We start from the raw sequence: 20,853 nt of genomic DNA, 5'->3' as shown, positions 1-20,853 counted from the left end.
TCACCGGCCGGGCCTCCACGCGCAGTCGTACGCAGCCCGCCTCAACTCTCCCGTCTCTCGGGACACCGCAGCCTAAATGTGTGACACGCCGATGTCTCCCTTTGCAAGTCGGAGTTCCCAGGGCCTCGGAGTCGTGGTTGGCGTCAGCGGGGGCTTGTTTTTCGATAGTTGTTGAAAGCCCGATGTGGCTGAAAGTGACACACAGGAAGAGAGCGAGGACGTCTGGAGAAATCATTCAGAGTGAAGATTGCTCATCTTTATCTGGTGCTTTTTTTTTTCTCACAGCAAAATAGCGTTTTCCCTCATTATCGCAGTTAGGGGTCAGTCTGCTGTTTTTTTGGGGTGGGCTGGACTTGCTGTCTGTCATGGAAATCGCTTTTATATTGATATTTTTTTTAAATAGGTTTTCACACTCTACTGATTATAATACCCTTGCATGTGGGAAAGGAGAGCCACAGTGTCTGTTGTACTTTTCAACCGTTTATTGAACACTAGAAGTAACACATAAATGCCTTGATACATCACATGCCACTCCACCATGCCCCGCCTCTTAAAGGGGAAGTCAACCACAACATTTTCTTTCCAATATGTTCTGAGTAAATGAAAAAAAAGAGACTATTTAGAGTAAATTTGACTCTAGTTAGAGTGGGACCGAATAGACTCAGTTTTAGAGTAGGCTAATATTTACACTCGGAAGAGAGTAAAATAAAGAATTGAGAGAAAAAAATGTCACTCAAGGGTTGAGGAACGGACTCACGACTTTCAGCTTGGGAGACCACCTTAGCTATTCAACAAAGTGACTTTTTTCAATTCTTTATTTTACTCTCTTCCAAATTTAAATATTACTCTAAAACTGAGTCTATTTGGCCCGACTCTAAATAGAGTCAAATTTACTCTACAGAATTTATTATGTAGTATTTTGATTAATAAAATGTTTCCACCTGTTTTTATCCATCTCAGGGGGCGGCCATTTTGCCACTTGCTGTCGACTGAGAATGTCCTCACAGTTGCTCAGGTAGCGGCCAATCACGGCTCAGCTTCAAAAAACAGGTGAGCTGTGTCCAATTTTTCTGTGTCCAATTTAGAAGACATTTACTTGGTCTTTACAGGGACTTTATTATTATTTTTTATGATCTCTCTTTACTCCAGACTTTTCACCTATTGGGTGGGCCGACCCTATTGAGGGTTCACTATTGTGTACATAAAACCAGAGTGACATTACAGAGAACATACCAATCATGTCATTAGGTGTACCTGCACATTATAATTACTGTAGACATAATCCAAAAATCCGTTTTGATTGGCACCGTCAGAGAGGTATTATGCATTTAACATTTTCTTCATTATTGTGGTTGTTGTTTGTACTGCACTGAATGACGAGAGTTATTCCGGTTATTTTTGTATAGTTAGATCAGGTCATGTCTCTGAGCTGTAATGTAAACCTTCTATAATCTGTGATTAGTGCAAAAACTGAAAAACGTGTTACCGGGTCGTTGCCTTCGTTTTATCCGAGAGGGATGAAGTGGTTTTGCTTTTGTCCATTTAGTTGATAGTCCACCCACCCAAGTGTTTTCACTCATTTCCTAACTTCTTATTGGACTGTTGAGTGTATACACAAAGCATTAGATTACGTTGTTAAGCCTTCTGTTGGGGGATTTTCCATAGTCCCTAAACAGCACAGTGCTTTTGGAATTTATCTATTGGAACCTGATTTATGAATGACCTTATTTACACGTTTTTGGAGTGATTTATGCTAGCAAGAACCCGTGCTAGCTGTTGTGGCTTCATGTTAAAAATTTGATTAGATTGCATTGTGCTGTCACCAATGTCTTACAAATGCAATTGTGCCATCTAGTGTCAGAAAAATTACCTCAACACAAATCAATATCACACTCGCTTTTTTACAGTACAGAACATCTTTTTAATTTTTACTAAATTTTATGAATTATTATAAAATGACTGTATCAATGACTAAAATATGCAGCCATATTTAGTTTAACATTTTTTTTCCCACTTATATACTAACAAGAGTATGAAAACTTTGAAAAAAAATGTTTTATTGTACATTTTATTGTACATTTAGAACAGATATAAAATTTGCGATTTATCGTTAGTTAACTATGGAAGTAATGCGATTAATTACGATTTTTTTTTTTAATTATTTGATTAAAAGTGAATGCTTGAGATCTGTATTAGTCCAGAAGGAAATTACTTGAGGGCAAGACAACAAAGGCACATGTATTTACACCACCTTGCTAGTTGTTGTCTGTCTGACACTTCATATATCACCTTTGGCCACCCTCCCATTTTGCAGGAAGTGTCTTCACAGCCCTGTCCGTCAGGCATCGGGGCCTCTGGTGCTCGCCTCGCACCCCTTGAGGTGAACACTTTCAGTTCACAACTCTGTCTGAATGCAGTAGTAGTGATGGGGGAAAACTTGGAAAAGAAATAATATTGTGAGATAAAAGGAGGCGGCAGGATTGGGGGAGGGGGGGTCGGGGTACAGAAAGAGCCCGAGGGCCTCAGGTTGTCCTGCATCCGGCTTGGCTCAATCCAAGCATCGATCTCATCAATAATAAAGCTCCAGTAGCCGTGGGACGATATTAAACATGACATCCGACGACGACGTGCATGGCTCGCACACACAGATTTGACCGTATTTGTGTGCCGCCTCGTAAATTTGTGACTCACTGTGTAACTGTGAAATCACGTTGTAGAAGAGAAAGAAAAAAAAAAATCATCGGAAAGGTCACTGCCGCGTTCTCACAACAACTTGACGTGGAATCAAAGTTGTGTGTGCCTACAAATCACTGACTCACAAAAGAGTCATCAATATGAAACACGCTCATAAATGAATTACCAGCGCACGCTAAACACATAAAGCTCCCGTGATCCCTTGTATTTCCCGCCTTCTTAATAATAAATAGAGAAACTGCTCGGAGCTAATACACACACGCTGCCCCTGTCCCTCCTCATCAGTCATTCACCGTGACAAATAAATCTCTGTGAGAAAAATCTGCAAGTCTGCATTTTTTCTCTCCCCCAGTAGATTGCGTCTTTGGATTTGCTTGAACCTGACTCTCCTGACATCCGTTCATCCGTGCAAGCAACTGGTGAGCGTTGGCGTGGCAGTTACTTTACACTACACTGACTGTACCCCCGTCTCCTGCTTAACAAGCGACACAGGAAAGATTTTGTAATGTGTTCCACTTCACTGCGCTATTTTTTGCATCGAGATTTGGGGGAATCGTGTTTATGCTACGTTCCAGAAGACTGGGAAGCTGGAAATTTTAAACCCACTAACTTCATTGAGATGTGATTTAAAAAATAATAATAATAATGAAAAATAATAATAATAAAAAAAAAATATATATATATATATATTCAGATATGATGATGTCAATGAAGCTGGAAACATACTCAACGTAACATGTCGCCTACACCACCAAGGCTAACTTCAAAAATAAAGCTTTACCAAACAATACATTAATGCCAATGCAATCGCCTTGATGGGCTTTTACTTTGAAGTCGGCCTGCGCGGCGACGTGACGGCGAGCTTGACTTCTGTTTTCGATGTGTTGGCTCACATATCAATAAAAATTTATTACATATTTTCTACCAGCATTTTCACAATGCCATCCCGAAAGTATATTTAATGGATATATATATATGATTTTTCCATTTGCTTTTTTTTTTTTTTTTTGTTTTACATTTGTTGAATGTATCATTTTTGTTTACATTTGACTAGCTATAGTTTTGTCTCAATAAACTACAGATACCATGGCAACTTTTTTTTAATTTTAATTTATTTCATTGCTTAAAAATTCAATTCAGAAAGTGTAAGTAGTAGGTTATGGATTATTGATATTTCTTGACATTGCCTGATTTGATGTTTGGATGATCATAGTTCACACCTAACTAAACCGCATTCACTATCTCAAGAAATTACAGTATTTCATAAAGACCTTCAAAATAACTTTGAAGACTTTTTATTTGTTTGGAGTTGGACTTTTGAAAAGTATTTTCCCAGATGTTTAATGAATCTGTATAAGATGCAGCATGAGTTTGACTTTTTGAATTGAATTCAAATGATGACTATCATTTTCAACTTATTTATAATGAACCTTAATACGATACTCTAATGTATTAAGATGCACCAAGTTATTGTAAGAATAATGTTTCCCACGGTGCAAACGTTACTGACGTCATGTTTTGTTCCTTTCTCGACCACCCACGAGTTAAGGGCGATTCAAACAGCACCTCTGCTGGTAGCAGACATGCACTGCCCTCTGTTTTGCCTCCATTTTGAATTCTTGAAACTGGAATGCTTTGAGGTTTAGACCTACTAAGTCGAAATGGGATATTTCCAACTTCCCAGCAGCCTGGTATGCAGCATCGGCCACTGGAAATGTCTCATTTCAAACATCGCAGCATTTCATAGCAATCCCCAGATAGCATGAAAATATGCCCCCTTGTTCTGTTAGTAGCTGTCAAGTGCTATAGCATTCCCGTCCGCAGTTTTAGATTTTCCTCTGATACAAAAAATGGGCAACTATTTTGAACGGATAGCACTGCTTTTCAATTACCAAAAATGCCAATCGTTTGTCTGAATAATAATAATAAATAGTGATTTCAAGACGTGAGTGCGTAGGGCCTAATAATAATGCTTGCGTAAGAAATCCTCACCAACTAATCATTCACACATACACACCCTGAGGCGTTTGTAGTCTTTAGGACTGCCTTGTCATTATATTTCTCCGAACGCTTTGACACGTGTGTGAGTCAGGGTTATTATAGTTTTGTCATTTTCATTTTAGTTAGTTTTTCTTTCGTTTAGTTTTTTTTTTAATTTAGTTACTTTTAATTAGTTTTCAGGGTGGTTCTGTTTTTATTAGTTTTATTTTTATTTTTTTTTAAATGCTAAGTTTCAGTATTAGTTTTTTTTTTTTTTTTAAATGTGTATTACTTGTGCACAGAGGTGGCAAATCCAGGTCCAGAAAGTAAAACCCCTGCCACAGTTTGGCTTTAGCCATTGATGCTAGCTAACTAGCTAACTCCCTAGCAGGTAAACGAGCACCATGGGAGCTAGCCAGGGAGCTAGTTAGCTAGCTAGCTAGCTAGCCAAACTGTGACAGGGTTTTTACTTTCTGGACCTGGTTTTGCCACCTCTGCTTGTGCGCAATATTTATTTTATTTAATTTTTATTTTTTTCCTCCTTTTTTTTCTCTTCTCTGTGCGCCATATTTAATAAACACCATGGCAAAATCATGAAAAAAGTAACAAATTTCTTACCTAGCGTTGCATTTCGTTGTCGCCTCGAAGTGACGTCATCTGCAGGTGCTTTTCTATTGGCTCGATGATGTCACTTCTGTGTGAAACTTTCAAACGTCCTTATTCCGGTTAGTTAAATATACTTGAAATCACATTTAAAATCATCTCCAAAGGCTCATGCATTAGCTTGATTACCAAACACTAAAACGAAGGACATTCTTGCTATAATTGTAGTTTGTTATATATATATATATATTTTTTTTTTATGTAGTTCAAATTAAACTTGGTGTGAGTATTCACACGTCACTTGTCAAAAAGTAGTGGTATGTTTGAATATTTAACAGAATATTATTGTTATGCTGGCATAGGAGGACAGTAAATGTTAAATATGTACATTTACTAAAAACATTATTATTTTTTTTACATGACTTTGAAACAGTAAGAGCTCACCTTTATGCAAATTAAATTCTTTTTGAAGTACCAGTATATGCAAATCCACGGGCTTGGCGGACTTACCAAAGTTGTTAAGGCGGAATTGCAACATATTTTGAGGTCTCTGGAAGATCATCAAATAATATTGTGTCGCTTGATGTGTGTAGTTACATAACTGGATTCACCTGAGCCACGTGGATGACTCAGATGATGTTTAGGCAAAAAAACCTGTACAGAATAATTTCTTTGAAGTGTCGTGTGCGTGGCAGCACGGTGGCTGACTGGTTAGCACGTGTGCCTCCCAGTGCAGAGGACGTGAGATCAAGTCCAGGCTTCTGCCTTCCTGGGTGGAGTTTGCATGTTCTCCCCGTGCTCGCGTGGGTTTTCACCGGGAACTCCGGTTTCCTCCCACATTCCAAAGACATGCATGGCAGGTTAATTGAACACTCCAAATTGTCCATAGGTGTGATTGTGAGTATGGTTGTTCGTCTCTGTGTGCCCTGCGATTGGCTGGCAACCAGTTCAGGGTGTACCCCGCCTACTGCCCGAAGCCAGCTGGGATAGGCTCCAGCACCCCCGCGACCCTTGTGAGGAAAAAGCGGTCAAGAAAATGGATGGATGTCGTTTGTGTTGAAAGTGTAAGACGAGTATGAAGGTTTCAGACGCAGATCTTAATCACGTGTACCGCATTGCTACAGCGTGTCAACATGATTCATGCTTCATTTTAGCTCTTTGCTGTCCATACACAACATTGATCTTGTTAGTTTACCGTATTTTTGTACAGCGTGGGCAGGTTTTGATTCAGGGGAACATGTGAACAAGCCAAGAAAATGACTCATGGAGTAAATGTTCAATTCTTTATACTGTAGATGTTGCAACAATTGGATGAACTGAGACTTGAGATTTATAAATGCCTGAACTCACAAATTTTACGAATTTTCGAAAACGACGCTTAATCTTTTGTGTGTGTGTGTGCCTATGATAACTTTATTCATCATAGATAGCATTGTGTCGTTAATGTCACGCTTTGAATCATTTGTTTGCATCGACTGTGTGCCGATATTTGGCATCTTGGAAAATATCGGCATCGGCCTTTTTACGAATCTGAAGGCCGATAAAGCTGGTATCTCACTGAGCGGTGAATGCTTGCGAACATAGCAAATTTAGGGTTTTCATCAGGATTTGTAAGATGCTCACAGACATTTCGAACATATTCAGACAATTTTCACTGTCTGCGAAGATCTTTTTAAAACTTTTACAAACCCTGACAAAAGCACCAAATTAGCTAATTCGATTTTCGGCAAATTGATTTTTTTGATGGAAATATTCAACAAAACATCTTACTTGAGGTTAGCCTTCAAACCAAGAGTGCCATCTAGAGGAATCAAAAAATAACACAGGTTCTTCATGAAGCTTCATTTGTCCGTCTGTTTGTCTGTCTGGTTAGCTGTTTAGCTAGCTAGCTAGCACCTTTAAACCAAGAGTGCCATCTAGAGGAGTCAAAAAATATCACAGGTGGCTTCATAAAGCTTCATTTGTCTGTCTGTCTGTCTGGTTAGCTGTTTAGCTAGCTAGCACCTTTAAATAAGAGTGCCAGCTAGAGGAGTAAAAAAATATATATCACAGATGCTTCATAAAGCTTCATCTGTCTGTCTGTCTGGTTAGCTGTTTAGTTAGCTAGCTAGCTGGACCATTTAAACCAAGAGTGCCATCTAGAGGAGTCAAACAATATCACAAGTGTTTCCTGAAGCTTCATTTGTCTATCACTACTGATTAGTATTTTGAAAAATTTTAATACAAAAAAAAAATCACAATAATCGACTGATTTGTATCATGATTAATTGGTATCTAATCGAATCGTGATTCGGATCGAATCGCCAATTCACACCCCTAGTTATCGGCCTTGAAAAATTGGTCTATCACTACTACTGTATTTCTTTAGTGCTGGTCCTTCGTTGTGCATTGTTGGAATGCAAATGCTAAGTAAATATTTTCATAATTTTGCAATTGATTTATTCTTTGAAGCATGAATATTATGCCTTGATTTTAGCGATCCAAGGTTTCCCCCAGGCCGCCATGCTTTCCATGAAGCGTGGCAACTTATCGTATTATGTTATTGATATTGCTCTTGACTTCAGTATGAGTAACTGAGTTACACACTTGTATTAAAAGTCTCTATTTGATGATCCACAGCCCATCCCTCACGCCTCCCTCTTGTCTTTGTCACTTACCCCTTGCGGAGCTGCACAAGGACTGGAAAATAAAGCGGCCTAAAAATACACTTACAAACACTCGCACCCGGGCAAGGTGTCTCAGATCCGCCACATGTGCGCTCCACCCCGCACTCGCACCCTCCCGGCCAGCCGGCAGGTCATAAGCATCGCAGCCCAGTTGTCGACGCATACTTTGGTAGTCACACGGGCATCACCGGGTGTGACGCGACCCCCCACCCCCCTTTTACGCCGGTGGGAGGGGACACGCATGTGTGAGGGAGAAGGTCACAGTCTAGTGTGGCCTATGTGAGGACATTTTTACTCAGCTTGTGTTTTGTTTGCTTATTGTCTTATGCCAATGAAAACAATGATTAACTTTAATGTCAAGTTGAGCTTCATGCTTTCTGTTAGTGTAATTATTTTTCGTTTGCTTATTTTGATCTGCTTCTTCAGGCAACTTTAACGTGTCTGTCTTTTGTATTTTGGGTGCATAAAGGCCATTAAAAGCTATGAAAGGATTTGATTTTAGGATTTTTTTGGGGTTGTATTTAATCATCTACCCAGTGGTAGCTATTTAGCTTTTCCGCCAACAAGATCTTTAGAACATCAATTATTCCTCTGTCTCGTTCCAAAGTGAGTGGCAGGCGACTGAGGGTCCAACAATGGAATTGGTGTCCAAAACGTAATAATCAAATTAGTTTGATGGATGTGTAGGAAAAATGGAAATGAACTCCACTGTATTTATTACAAATAACAATTTGATAGCACAGAAGGTCATGTCTATGCATATGACGGTTTCGACATGCTGGCATTTGTAGAAATGTTAAAGGAGATTTGTATCTATTTTGCGTTGACCTATTTATACACATATTCTACATTAATGACCATTATACGGTGAAACCTTCAAAGTCGATTGTTTTGGAATGCAAACATCTGGAAAATATGGCTCTTAAGCAGGGTTATAATAGTTTAGGAATTTTCATTAGAGGTTGTTTTAATTTTATTTATTCATTTATTTTAATTTAGCTGTTTAATTGGTTTTCTGTGTGTGTGTGTGTGTGTGTTTTTTAATTAGTTTGAGGTTGTCGTTTTTTTTAATGCTTCATTTTAGTAGTATTCGTGTCAGTTTGTTTGACTCTTTGACTGCCAAAAACGTTAAATAACGTTTAGTAAAATCCTATGGAGGAGTGCCAAAGACGTTAAAAGACGTTTGTTTCAAAACAGAGGTGAAACTAACCATTTTCTGTTGTTGATTACTGAAGAACGGAATAAGGTAGAAACAAACTTTTTTTTTCTGATGAAAGATGAGAGTCCAATCTTTCATTTGGTAGTATGTTTCCATAGTCCAAACACATAATTTTCTATGGACCTTGAAAGATCAGTCAAAATGCTTAAAATCAGCTGGCACTGGGGACAACCCGTTTCTGAAAACGTCTGGCAGTCAAAGAGGAATGAAGAAAATATTCATCCCGATTCATTTGGTAATAATTGAAATCACGATTAGGACGCTTTTTTGGCACAAAACGAGAAAATGTTTAAACGTAAAAAAAATATTAAGACAAATAAATTTTGTTGACACACTATAATTATGCAAGGTTCTTTTGGACCAAACAATTTTTTATTAAATTAGTTATTTAAAAGAAAAACAATGTGCAAATATATACATTTAAACAACTCAAAATGAGTATTATATTCTATTATTTTTGTTTTGTATTTGAATTTCTATGAATTGCACAGCCCTACCTACATTGTTTTTAAACTCCATCATAGTAAGTATAGTGTAGTCAACTCAACGTCGCAAGGTGGGCGCGTTCTGCGCTCTCGCAATGAAAACTGTGCACAAGTGCAGTGTGAAAAGGCCTCTACCGTGGCAAATGAAAAGGGTATGCTTTCGTTGCACATTATGAGCATGATAATTAATTAGATATATACTAATTCATTTTTAACAGTCAATATTATACACTAGGTATCTTCAAAGGGTAAGTAGGTTTACTTTGTTTCTTCTCTTGACAGATAAGAATGTTAAAAATATGACTTCAAACATTGCCTGAATAGTTTTATGATCCCGACAGATTGAGACAGGAAAGAATGAATTCACTTCACATTTTTTTGTCATGGAAAATACATTTTAAAATTAAAACAGTTTGTTTGAAGCTTACACTGGATCTGCAACGCGATCCTATACTATTATTTAAAATGTGACAATGGGCGGAGCAACATAATCAGACTGCATTATAATCATTCATTGAATGATGTCCGAGGGTGTATCAGTCATTTCTCACGCACAAGCACGTACGCTTGACGTGACCCACGTTGAGTTCACTTTTGTTGTGTGTCTGGATGGCATGCATCAGATTGAGTCAGATTTGACAAGCTCCTCCCCACAGAACAATGTGCTACACCCACTGACTAATGGCTAATGGCTAGAATGGTTCGAAGTTGTGGAAATAGTTGAAGTGACATCATATGCAGCAAAGGTGGCGGACAAGTTATCGCAGCTTTGCACGATTTCACAAATAAGCAAATGCATGATCGTATAGTGTAATAAAGAACATGTTTACTTTTATTGGCGTTGTACTTTGTGCGGACTTTGCATGTTCTCCCCATGCCTGCCTGCCTGCGTTGGTTTTCTCCGGTTTCCTCCCACATTCCAAAAGCATGCACGCTCGTTTAATTGACTCTTAACTGTCTGTAGGTGTCATCATTGTTTGTTTGTTTCTGCCTGTAATTGGCTGGTAACTATGGTGGACCAAAACTAAAACTAAATAAATGAATGAATAAAAGTGAAAATAAAAAATAATATTCAAAAATTAAATAGAAACGGGAAAAAAACAAAACAAAAAAAAACTAATATATATATATATATATATATATATTATATTATATTATATATATAAATGTGAGAGCGTTGATTGATATTTAATTCTATTTATATATTTATTTATATATGTATTATTTATGTATTTATTTTTTATTTGTACTTTTATTTATTTATTTAGGCATATTTATATTTTTTCCCATTTATATTAATTTTTTTAAATTATATTTCTTAAATCTGTTTTTATTTTCACTTTTATTCAATCATTTATTTATTTATTTTTAATTGTGTCCGTTTTGGTCCTCCAGAGGCAACTAGTTGAGGATGTACCCTGCCCCCTTACCCAAAGTCAGCTCAGAGAGATCTCCAGCGCACTCACGATAAACCATACACAGAATGGACGGATTATGAAATAATAAAGTTAAAGGAAGAGCTCTCCCAGGGTGCGAAAAAACAGGTTGCATGTCAGTGACATAAAGACAATGAATGTGTTGGGCTTGCGTTTGGAGACGTTGAACTGAAAACACCTTGTTGTGGCTTTTGACAGTTAATGTTAATTATGGGTAATAACGACTACCAAAAAAAAAAAAAAACACAACACTTTGATTATTGCGTTGCTAGTCTGGTTTTAAATGTAGCCTTTCTTAAAAAGATGGAACATCTTGATTACAAATCTAACGTTGTTGACAGTGTTGCCCTTGTAAACAAATGCAGGACGTCTGGAAAGTTTGTACAGTGCTTCACTTTTTCCACCTTTTGAATTATATTCATGTTTACACACAATATGTAAAAGTTTTTTATTTTTATTTTTTTTTAACTCATTCACTGCCATTGACGGCTATAAACGTCAAAAATTAATTTGAACTATTTCTATTAGATTAACTTTTTTTTCACTTTTGTTAACAAGAGTATGAAAACCTAGACATTTAAAAAATATGTATTTTCTTCTTTTTTTTTTAAAGAAAAGATTATTAAAAATTAGGGGCATCAGGCGATTAAATCATTAAAAATTAGGGCCGTCAGGCGATTAAAATGTGTAATTAATCGCATGACTTCACTAGTTAACTAACGATTAATCACAAATTTTATATATGTTCTAAATGTACAATCATTTTCTTCTAGGTTTTCATACTCTTGTTAACAAAAGTGAAGAGAAAAAAAAGTTTAACTAATAGAAAATGTTCAAATGAATTTTTGACGTCTATAGCCATCAAAGGCAGTGAATGAGTTAAGATTCTTTTTCAATTAATTTTTTAAAAATTACACACGTATTCTTCTGCTGGCATTGGAATATTCAAGGTTAACATGCAGGGGAAAAACCCGATATTATATGATCTGTTTTTTTTCTCATTAATTCTTGTGCACTGCTAAGCTCCAGCAATTACTTAATTGCACGCCACATCATACAGCAGAGTTGTTGTGTGCTTGTTAAGTTGGCGTGTCAACATCATTTCTCGTCTAACCATGACTCCCCCCCCCCCTCCTTATTTTTGGGACGTCCCTTAGGATTCACTTGCGATCGATCCCACCCGCCTATCCGTTCCACGCTTTACCAACCATGTGATCCGCTCCAACATAAACACGCATACTCGAGGCGTGTGCGTGCACGATGGCGAGTTTGCACTCACATCAGGAAGAAGTGAGGGCGTGACGGAACCCTAATAATCCTGAGCTGCTTGTGATGAATGTTTGATGAATCAAAACGGATACAACAATTTCAGAAATTTTGTTTAACTCATTCACTGCCATTGACGGTTATAGACGTCATACATTTATTTGAACTATTTCTATTAGTTGAACATTTCCCCCCGACTTTTGTTAACAAGAGTATGAAAACCTTTAATTGTTTTGTACATTTAGAACAGATATAAAATTTGTGATTAATCGTGAGTTAACTAGTGAAGTCATGCAATTAATTACGATTAAAATCCTGATGCCCCTAATTTTTAATAATCTTTTATTTTCTTTTTTAAAATAATAAAATACATTTTAATTATTTATTTATTAATTTTTTATAATCTTTTTTTTTAAAAGAAAATATTATTAAAAATTAGGGGCATCAGGCAATTACAACTTGTAATCGTAATTAATCGCATGACTTCACTAGTTAACTCACGATTAATCACAAATTTTCTATCTGTTCTAATACAATAAAAAAAAATCTAGGTTTGCATAACTCTTGTTAACAAAAGTGGGAAAAAAATGTAAAACTAATAGAAAGAGTTCCAAGGAATTTTTGACGTCTATAGCCGTCAATGGCAGTGAATGAGTTCATGTGGAACCGCTAAATTGGAGCACAATCCATTTAGCGTGATGCTTTTCCTTTAAAAAATATCATTTCTATTCAAATCAAACTGTCACATCACAACTTTTATCTTCATGTTCTGAGCAACATTTTTGTCACAAGTAAAAAAATAAAAAAATAAAAAAACAAGGAAAAAAGGTTGACAGCTGTTTATGTTCAATTATACAAATCACGTTCGATTTGCAGATGATCACGGTGCGATTAAGAAGCTTCATCCGATCGAGGAAGTTGCTTCCTAAATGAAATTTCGGCCACCAATGAAGCATTGTCCGTGTTGTTGCGATTTGACGACAGAGCTCGAGCACTGAGGGAGAAGCTCGGCCGCAGCTCCTCCATATTTAATTGATATGTTGAATTATTCTGGCTCAGTGCCGTGTTGTGCCACCGTGAATTGGGCCGTGGAGTTCAGTGTGTTTGTGTGTGTGTGTGGGGTCGAGGGGGAGCGTCGGGCGGCAGGATCGCGCCCGGGTTTGCCACGAACACCGGAGGCCTCCGGGAAAGCAGAGCCATAGCAACTAAATGAATTAATCAACAGGACCCAAGAGCTGCGTTTAACACAACCAACAAGCGAGCGCGGATACGCGGCGTGACAGCTGGCGGTTACATATTCAACACAACCGCTAACCTGGTGATGCAGGTTCGGCTTCAACCGCTTTTACACAGCACGCTAAACATCTGGAAAATTCTCTCGGCACTCAAGATTGCTGTGGGAAAAGCTTGTCACGCGTGTGTAGACAGTTTAGGTTAGTTCTAGTGGTTACGGAATATAAATCATTTTTTTATGATATATGACTAATAGAAAGCGATGGGGCTTTAGGACCATTTGAACATGAAGAAGTCCACTAGTCTGCATAGTTGAAAATCCATCGTGGCTTTCATGGATTAAACCAGTGAGATTTAGATAGTAGTCTGCACCGCCCCCTACAGGTGGTTAAAGTAAAAACAGATATCCAATTTGTTCAAGCAGTTTAGTAATTATAAATTTACAAATAAATCTTTCTAAATTGACTCAAACTATGGACCATTAGATTTATTTATATTTGGGGGGGTGGGGGGGGGGGGGTGTCAACTTTTGACTTAACGTGTTTTTTTCGTCACCTGGCTGTTATGTTGGTGTTCATTTTAAATGCTGACTGGAATCACAAGAATTCTGCCTTGAAGCAAAATGTAGTCACGTTGGGGAAATGTGAGCGCTAATTGAGTTGTCCCTGTTGCTAAGTCAGCTTGGAATAGAATGGAAATTAGTCAAAAAGTAGAAGAAAAGAATCACACCGATTTTCTTCCTTGTTTTTAATTGTACAATAAAAATCACATTGTGTACACATTTGATTTGTATCCTGAAGGATCAGCACTTTTCACTCTTTCAAGTTGTATGGTGACTTTGAGTTGAACAGAAACTAGACACGTGTAGTAAAAAGTAAGACAAGAAAAGTTTTTATGACATCTTCCTATCCTTTTGAACAAGGTTTCATTTATTTTATTTTATATATTATGGAATCCAATGCTCCTTTCTACCTTTGTAATCAACACGTTGCGTAAACATGAAAAAAAAAATTGTATTTCCGTCATTTTGGGTTGCCTGAAGTCGACTGAATTGTCCTCGAGCGCTTGCACTTGAAAAACAAATGGACGACGCCGTCTTCCATAAAAATCCAGTTTGCGTGCCTTGTACAGGTGGGCGGCAAAGATGGAGGTGGGGGGGGGGTCATCTGGGGTTTGGTCCTGGTCCGATGTGTTAAGTTCAGAAGTGGCCGAGCTGGTGGCTTAAGAGCGGGTGTATTTGCCCCAGATGTGAAGCATGAAGACGGAGGCGATGAAGAGCAGACTCATCACCAACACGGGCACTGGGCCGCTGGCACAGCAAAACACACAAGCGTCACTTGGAGTAGCAACTCCCAATACAACATTTTGTCTCATAGTGAATGGATGGTCAGGATGTGTTTTTTTTTTTTTGCAGCTTCCATGTTTAAAAACAGTCCCCCTGACATGCACCAGCTGTGAACAGAGAGGATCTCTTTTTTTTTTTTTTTAAGTGACTATTTCATGCTAAGGAAGCCAACCTGATTGCAATCATTGTTTTCTATGACATGAAAGGAGCCAGATGGAAAGCGATCAATAGTCAAATGCGCAAAGACATGGCACGGTGCGCAGGTTGTTAAAGGAAATGAGCACATCTCCAACCCCAAGTATGTACTGTACTTCCAAGCCGCAAATATTTCTGTCGAGTTCACCTTGCCTCACCTGCGCAATTCGATATGAGAACCGAGTGCAAGAGCGCCAGACGGGGCGCGGTTTCACTTTTGCAATAACAGACATTTGGATGAGTCATATACCGAAATGGAAGCGCATTTCACATAATCTGAAAGGAAATAATGTTCATTTCTATTATTTATGTGGAAGTTGCAAAAAAAAGATGTAAATCCCAGAAATTTAATTACAATTATACTTCACAATTACAAAATCAGCATAATCTTAAAAAAATATCAATTAATTTTGAGCAGAGTTGTTTAAATTCATTCAATCAGCACTTTTTTTTTAAATTTATTTTAAAATAACTATTTTCATAAATTTTGTTTCAACCAAAAGGAACTTGCATAATTATAGTGTTTCAAAGAATTTCATTTGTCTTAATATTTTTTACCTTTAAACATTTTCTTGTTTTGTACCCAAAAATAAATGATCATCATAATCATGATTTCAATTATTACTAAAATAATCGTGATTATCCCAGTGGGGCAAAAAAACAAAACAAAAAAGCACTACTGTCCGACTTGATGTTACAAATTTAAACCAAGCAATATCTCCAAAGTCCGGCGCCTCAAATGGACTTTGGACTACTAGGGCCGATACCAGGCCTTATTTCTATACCAGTACTGGCCACCCCCTTGTGGCCAGTTTACAGTCAGGAACTAGGAATAAGAAGAATGGGAAATTGCCATTCATTTCAATTCAATTTTAAGGAAAAATGTTACTTTGTCATTATTTATTGGGGGGACATTTTATGTATCGGTACTTGGTATCGGTGATTACTCATGAATCGAGTACTCACACTGGTATCAAACACCCCTTAATACTAACAAATTCTCTTACAGAACAGATGATTGACAGGCATTTTGAAATGGTGAGTGGTTTTAATTTATTTTAGTGCTGCTACATACATACATAGACTAACTTTTTGACTAACTTTTTAGCAACGTTTACAATGGTGCCAATTTGAGCTTGGAAGAAACGACTGCACTTTTGCGCATGCACAAAGTGTAAACTGGTTTTGAAATTGGAACGACTTGGTCGTCTACCAGCAGCACACAATGCATTGTGTTCAACTCTTTAGATTTGCCTGGACATTTCACGAGCAATGGAGCATTAACCCATAATTAAATTGTAATGATTTGGCAACCATCAATTATAGCAAGCAGATACTTTTTTTTGTATGACTGCCTGAAAGTGTCAGCCCTCAAAGTGCACGTCGGCGACCGTGCAAACAAATGCGTTCGCTGCGAACTTTTAAATGCTTTCTCATTAGGTTTCAAGTGCGCCGGAGAGTCTTCGAGCCGAGCTGGCTCATTTTATTGATGAGCCGCTGACACCAGGAGGTGAGAGCCCTGAAGGAGGGGACTTGGGGGGGAGGGGGTGCATCGCCATGCCAACCGCCTCCTCCATCTCTCGCCCGCCCCCCGCCCCCGCCAGAAGGCTGTAATTGAGTTGACCTTTCAGAGGGGATCCTTTAATGAAGCTCGGCGAGCGGTGTCTAGCGCGGGAACAAACGCGCACTCGGTATACAGCGGCGTACGAGGAGTGTGCCCTCCTTCGACGCCGCAGACACACACTCGATAAGCAGCGCGGCGCTATCGATCAACCGCCGCCGCCGCATGCGACCAGGAGATGGGATGCCTTTTTTTTTTTTTTAAATAATGGGGAGGGGGCTTAACGCAGGATAGAAAGTTATCTGACTTTTCTGCCTAATTTCCATCCCAAGTGTTGCATAAAACATTGCAAAAGAATATGTTGGATGCATTTTGGTTGCAGCTTTTATGACAACATGCTTACACTTTGAGACCTGGCGAGTCCTCGGTATAAAAGCGCCACATTCCCCCAGTGCCGGCCGATCCAGTGGTCCTGCCACCACTACGGGTACCGCTGCTGGTTGCTTTCCTGTGGAACACACAAATGCATGTGTATGAACGCTACTTTTGTACAGTAGTTGTGCACATTCGTTTACCTATCCTGGCAAAGTCTTTGGAGGATATAACTGAACGGGGAAAAAAAATAAAAATTGTTGGCGCATTTGAACAAAAGCACTAGTTTCCAAATGGTCGCACCCTAGTGAACAGGAATTTTTGGTGCCAGTCTGAGCTCAAATTTTAATATATACAACTCATCCAATATAACACTAGCATATATAGTAATTTTCAGAGAATACAGCTATAGTGTTTCTACCAACTATGTCTTGATTTTAAATTGAGAAAAGATACAACAATAATAAACATATGATAATTTTAAAAAGAAGAAGTCGCAAAATTAACATGAAATATGTCCAATTTATGAGAATTCAGTAGCAATATAACAAAAATTTCACACAACTAAAGATGTTTTACGGAATTAAGTTAACATAAAAACAAATCTCCAAGTTGTACAATAAATTTGTATTTTTAAAAGGCATAATTTTGCAAGAATATATATATATATATATATTTTTTTTGTTGTTGTTTTATTACTATCAAAAAGTCATTAATGCGACCAGAAATATAATTTGTGCCAAGAATTATATAAAATTGTACGAAGGAAAAATATTTTAAAATGATGAGTTAAAATAGTCATATTCATAAAAGTAACCAATGTTTAGTCACAACATAAAGAGAAACTTTTTCTCCTTTAAAAAACAGAAGAAAAAAAAGTTTTCTGAGAACAATACAACTTTTTATTAAATAAAGAAAAATTATTTAAAAAATAAAACTGAGTGGCGTGGTCAGAGATAGAGTTGTCGTCTCCCAACCCCGAGGTTGTGGGTTTGATCCCATGCCATTGTGACCACGTCGAAGTCACCCCCAGTTGCCTTTGTTGCTGCGTCATCAGTAGTCAAATGTAAAAAGCGCTATATAAATAAAGTACCATTTACCATTTATTTTTTAGCTATTCACAGCAGTAGGTTACAAATTTAATCACGTAATTCGATTGACTCCCGTCTCCCCTTTTGGGTGTCCTTTTACTTTATAATTAAAAAGCCTTATTGAATAAAATGAGAAACAAAGTCACGCCTGTTAGTCTGATCATATTGGGTCTTTGGTGCAACATGTCATGTGATGGAAATGTTTAGGTTATTCATGAAGATGCTGATTGTCATGGCTGAACTTATCTGGTATTTTAATCTACTAGGAAAATAGATTGATACACTGAGGTGGTTAACTCTTTGACTGCCAGACGTTTTCAGAAACGGGATGTCGCCAGTGCCAGCCGATTTAAGCATTTTGACTGATCTTTCAAGGTCCACAGAAAATGTTGTGTTTGGACTATGGAAACACACATACTACCAAGTGAAAGATTGAACTCTCATCTTTCATCAGAAAAAAAGTTTGTTTCTACCTTATTCCGTTCTTCAGTAATCAACAATAGAAAATGGTTAGTTTCACCGAAATGCTCTGTTTTGAAACAAAAAATGGAGAAAAAGAGCTTTTTGTGAAACAATGTTATTTCATGCACTCTAGTGAATTGTACACTTCTTTTTGTCCATGAATGATGCCACAAACACCTAAATAGTGCTTTACTTCTGTAAAACGCTTTCACCAACAATGAAAAAGTGTTTTTAGTTTGCAAAATATGTTTATTTCCATTCAACAGTGTAACAATTTGACAAAACAATTTCGCAAACTATTTACAAATGTGTGCAACTGTGGTACTACTTACAATTATGTGGATGTTTCAAATACAGTTTTTCTTTTTATAACGCTCTCCTGCGTGCAAGGAGACGCCGCTGGACTCGCACAACAGTTTACTTTCACTTTGTCCGTTTCGCGTGCAAACGTTACACTTTCTTGACCGCCTTTTTTTCCGGGGAATAAATAGCAAGTAGCAGACTGTACACACTTCCTCCGATGAATATGCATTGGACTCGGGGCACTCTCCGTCGTCCGATCGAACGCCCGCCTGGGCGTGCTCGGTTGTGCTCCGCGTTATGACGCCGTCATAGCCGCCGCCGCGTCAGCGGTTCCAATTTCGCCGTCAAGCTCGGATTCACCATCATCATCATCGATGATGATCATCGTCGTCATCATCAATGTGCTCTTTTAGCGTTGGTCGATGCCTTTCGTCTTGTAAGTGTAGAGCTGCTTGCAAACGGGCACCACTTCCTCCTCAGCCATCTAGCTCCCCCCCCACGTCTCCTACTGCCGCGTCAATGCTTTCCATCCACGGAGTCATCACCCTCATCATCATCATCGATGATGATCATCGTCATCATCAATGTGCTCTTTTAGCGTTGGTCGATGCTTTTGGTCTTTGAAAAAAAACGGCTCGGGCTTGAGCTCCTCGCAACCGGTCGCTATTTATCCTTTGTTTTCCATTCTGATCTCCTGCTCGACGCTCTAGCTCCACCTCTACTGACGCCCACCCGATCTTGTCAAAAGACAGTCATCGCTGCCCTCTATGGGCCAAAAATAGTCCTTAGGCACAACAGACCTAATTGAAACTTTCACCACAGATGCGGAAGGCTTCCCTCCACCAGTTTCAAAAAAATATATTAAAAAAAAATTGGATGACGTCTTTTGACGTCATTGGCAGCCCTCCGTAGGTTTTTACTTGACGTCTTTAAACGTCAGTGGCAGTGAAAGAGTTAACGTCTTTGGCGCTCCTCCGTAGGTTTTTGCAGAACGTCATTTAACGTCTTTGGCAGTAAAAGAGTTAAAAAGGCGTCAGTCTCCAATATGTATTTGATCGGCGGTCAATCAGGTTTTTGAACATTGTGTTTGTGCAGGACATGACTATTGATTAATTCATGTTGAAAAAACAGCTTTAAAGTGCGACTTAATAGGTTTTGACAATAAATTCCAACTTTGTTTCATTTTCACAACCACCCCACCTGTTTAGAGCTTTGCTTTAACAATCACTCATGTTGTTATGATTTATGTGGGTACTTTTCAACTATTATGAGTTATTGTAATCTTAAGTGTTTACCTCTGTCTGACTGTGGAGCCTGCTGCACGGGGGGCCACAGTCTTGCTGGGGGAACGGCTAGACGCCCCAACATTGGTTGCACTTACTGCTGGTCCAGGCTGAGAGAAAGACAGACAGTTATAGCGGCAATTCATTACTCTCATTGGAAGAAAAAGGAGCTACTAACAGCAAAGCAAGACACGGCAGTGCTATAAAGTCATCACATTACTAGACCCACTTTATATCTACTTGCATAAACAGCCTCTTACATATGTATCATCATGTGTATTTCATTATTTAAGCTTAATGTTAATGAATAGAAGTGACATGTTGTTGGTGGGCAAGCCACGTACACAAATGTTGAGGTAAGGCTAGCACGCGTGCTAACAGATAGCAAAACACGGATATGTTTTTATTGCGCCGCTTACTTTCAGCGGGACAACTACAAGTGCATGCTGTATTGTCTTACCATTTTTGTTTTCTTTGTGTTGGTGCGAGCTGAGTCCCCGAGGTTCTTTTACAACGGCGATGTCCACTTCCAAAGAACGATCAGCTCTGAATGGAGTGGTCCAAACTTGAGAAGGGACCCGCAACGCTGACGCTTGTCTAAAAAGGACACGACTGCAAAATCCTTAGGACCCGTAAAGGTTCCCATAAAGATGCCTGTC

The 20,853-nt window shown here is 38.4% G+C and overlaps 2 protein-coding genes across 9 annotated transcripts in view; one reads left to right on the top strand and one right to left on the bottom strand.

Moving 5' to 3' along the window:
- The window catches only part of alg2 (ALG2 alpha-1,3/1,6-mannosyltransferase), an 88,332-nt gene that overhangs the window by 62,396 nt on the left and 5,083 nt on the right, over positions 1-20,853 (top strand). For all 8 annotated transcript variants that reach the window (XM_077574913.1, XM_077574911.1, XM_077574910.1 and 5 more), the window contains one exon: positions 961-1,050. The gene's annotated coding sequence lies outside the window, so the exon portion shown is untranslated. The remainder of the gene's footprint in view (positions 1-960; positions 1,051-20,853) is intronic.
- Positions 14,315-20,807, bottom strand: sec61b (SEC61 translocon subunit beta). Its single transcript, XM_077576499.1, has 4 exons — positions 20,655-20,807; positions 20,207-20,304; positions 17,087-17,191; positions 14,315-14,891 (listed from the first exon to the last, which is right to left on the bottom strand). The coding sequence occupies exons 1-4, from the start codon at positions 20,655-20,657 to the stop codon at positions 14,804-14,806; spliced, it is 294 nt and encodes a 97-aa protein (XP_077432625.1). The 5' UTR covers positions 20,658-20,807; the 3' UTR covers positions 14,315-14,803.

This window comes from Vanacampus margaritifer, chromosome 9 (genome assembly GCF_051991255.1).
Source record: "Vanacampus margaritifer isolate UIUO_Vmar chromosome 9, RoL_Vmar_1.0, whole genome shotgun sequence".
In the NCBI taxonomy this organism is placed as follows: Eukaryota; Metazoa; Chordata; class Actinopteri; order Syngnathiformes; family Syngnathidae; genus Vanacampus; species Vanacampus margaritifer.
Note: the sequence above shows the minus strand (reverse complement) of the source record. Positions and strands in the feature narration are given on the sequence as shown.

What these genes read in the sequence shown, in the direction of transcription:
- sec61b (XM_077576499.1), bottom strand. An exon ending in GGCTCCACAGTCAGACAGAG is followed by an intron (nt 17,192 to 20,206) that starts GTAAACACTTAA and finishes TGTGTTCCACAG; the next exon opens with GAAAGCAACCAGCAGCGGTA. An exon ending in GACTCGCCAGGTCTCAAAGT is followed by an intron (nt 14,892 to 17,086) that starts GTAAGCATGTTG and finishes TTGCTGTGCCAG; the next exon opens with CGGCCCAGTGCCCGTGTTGG.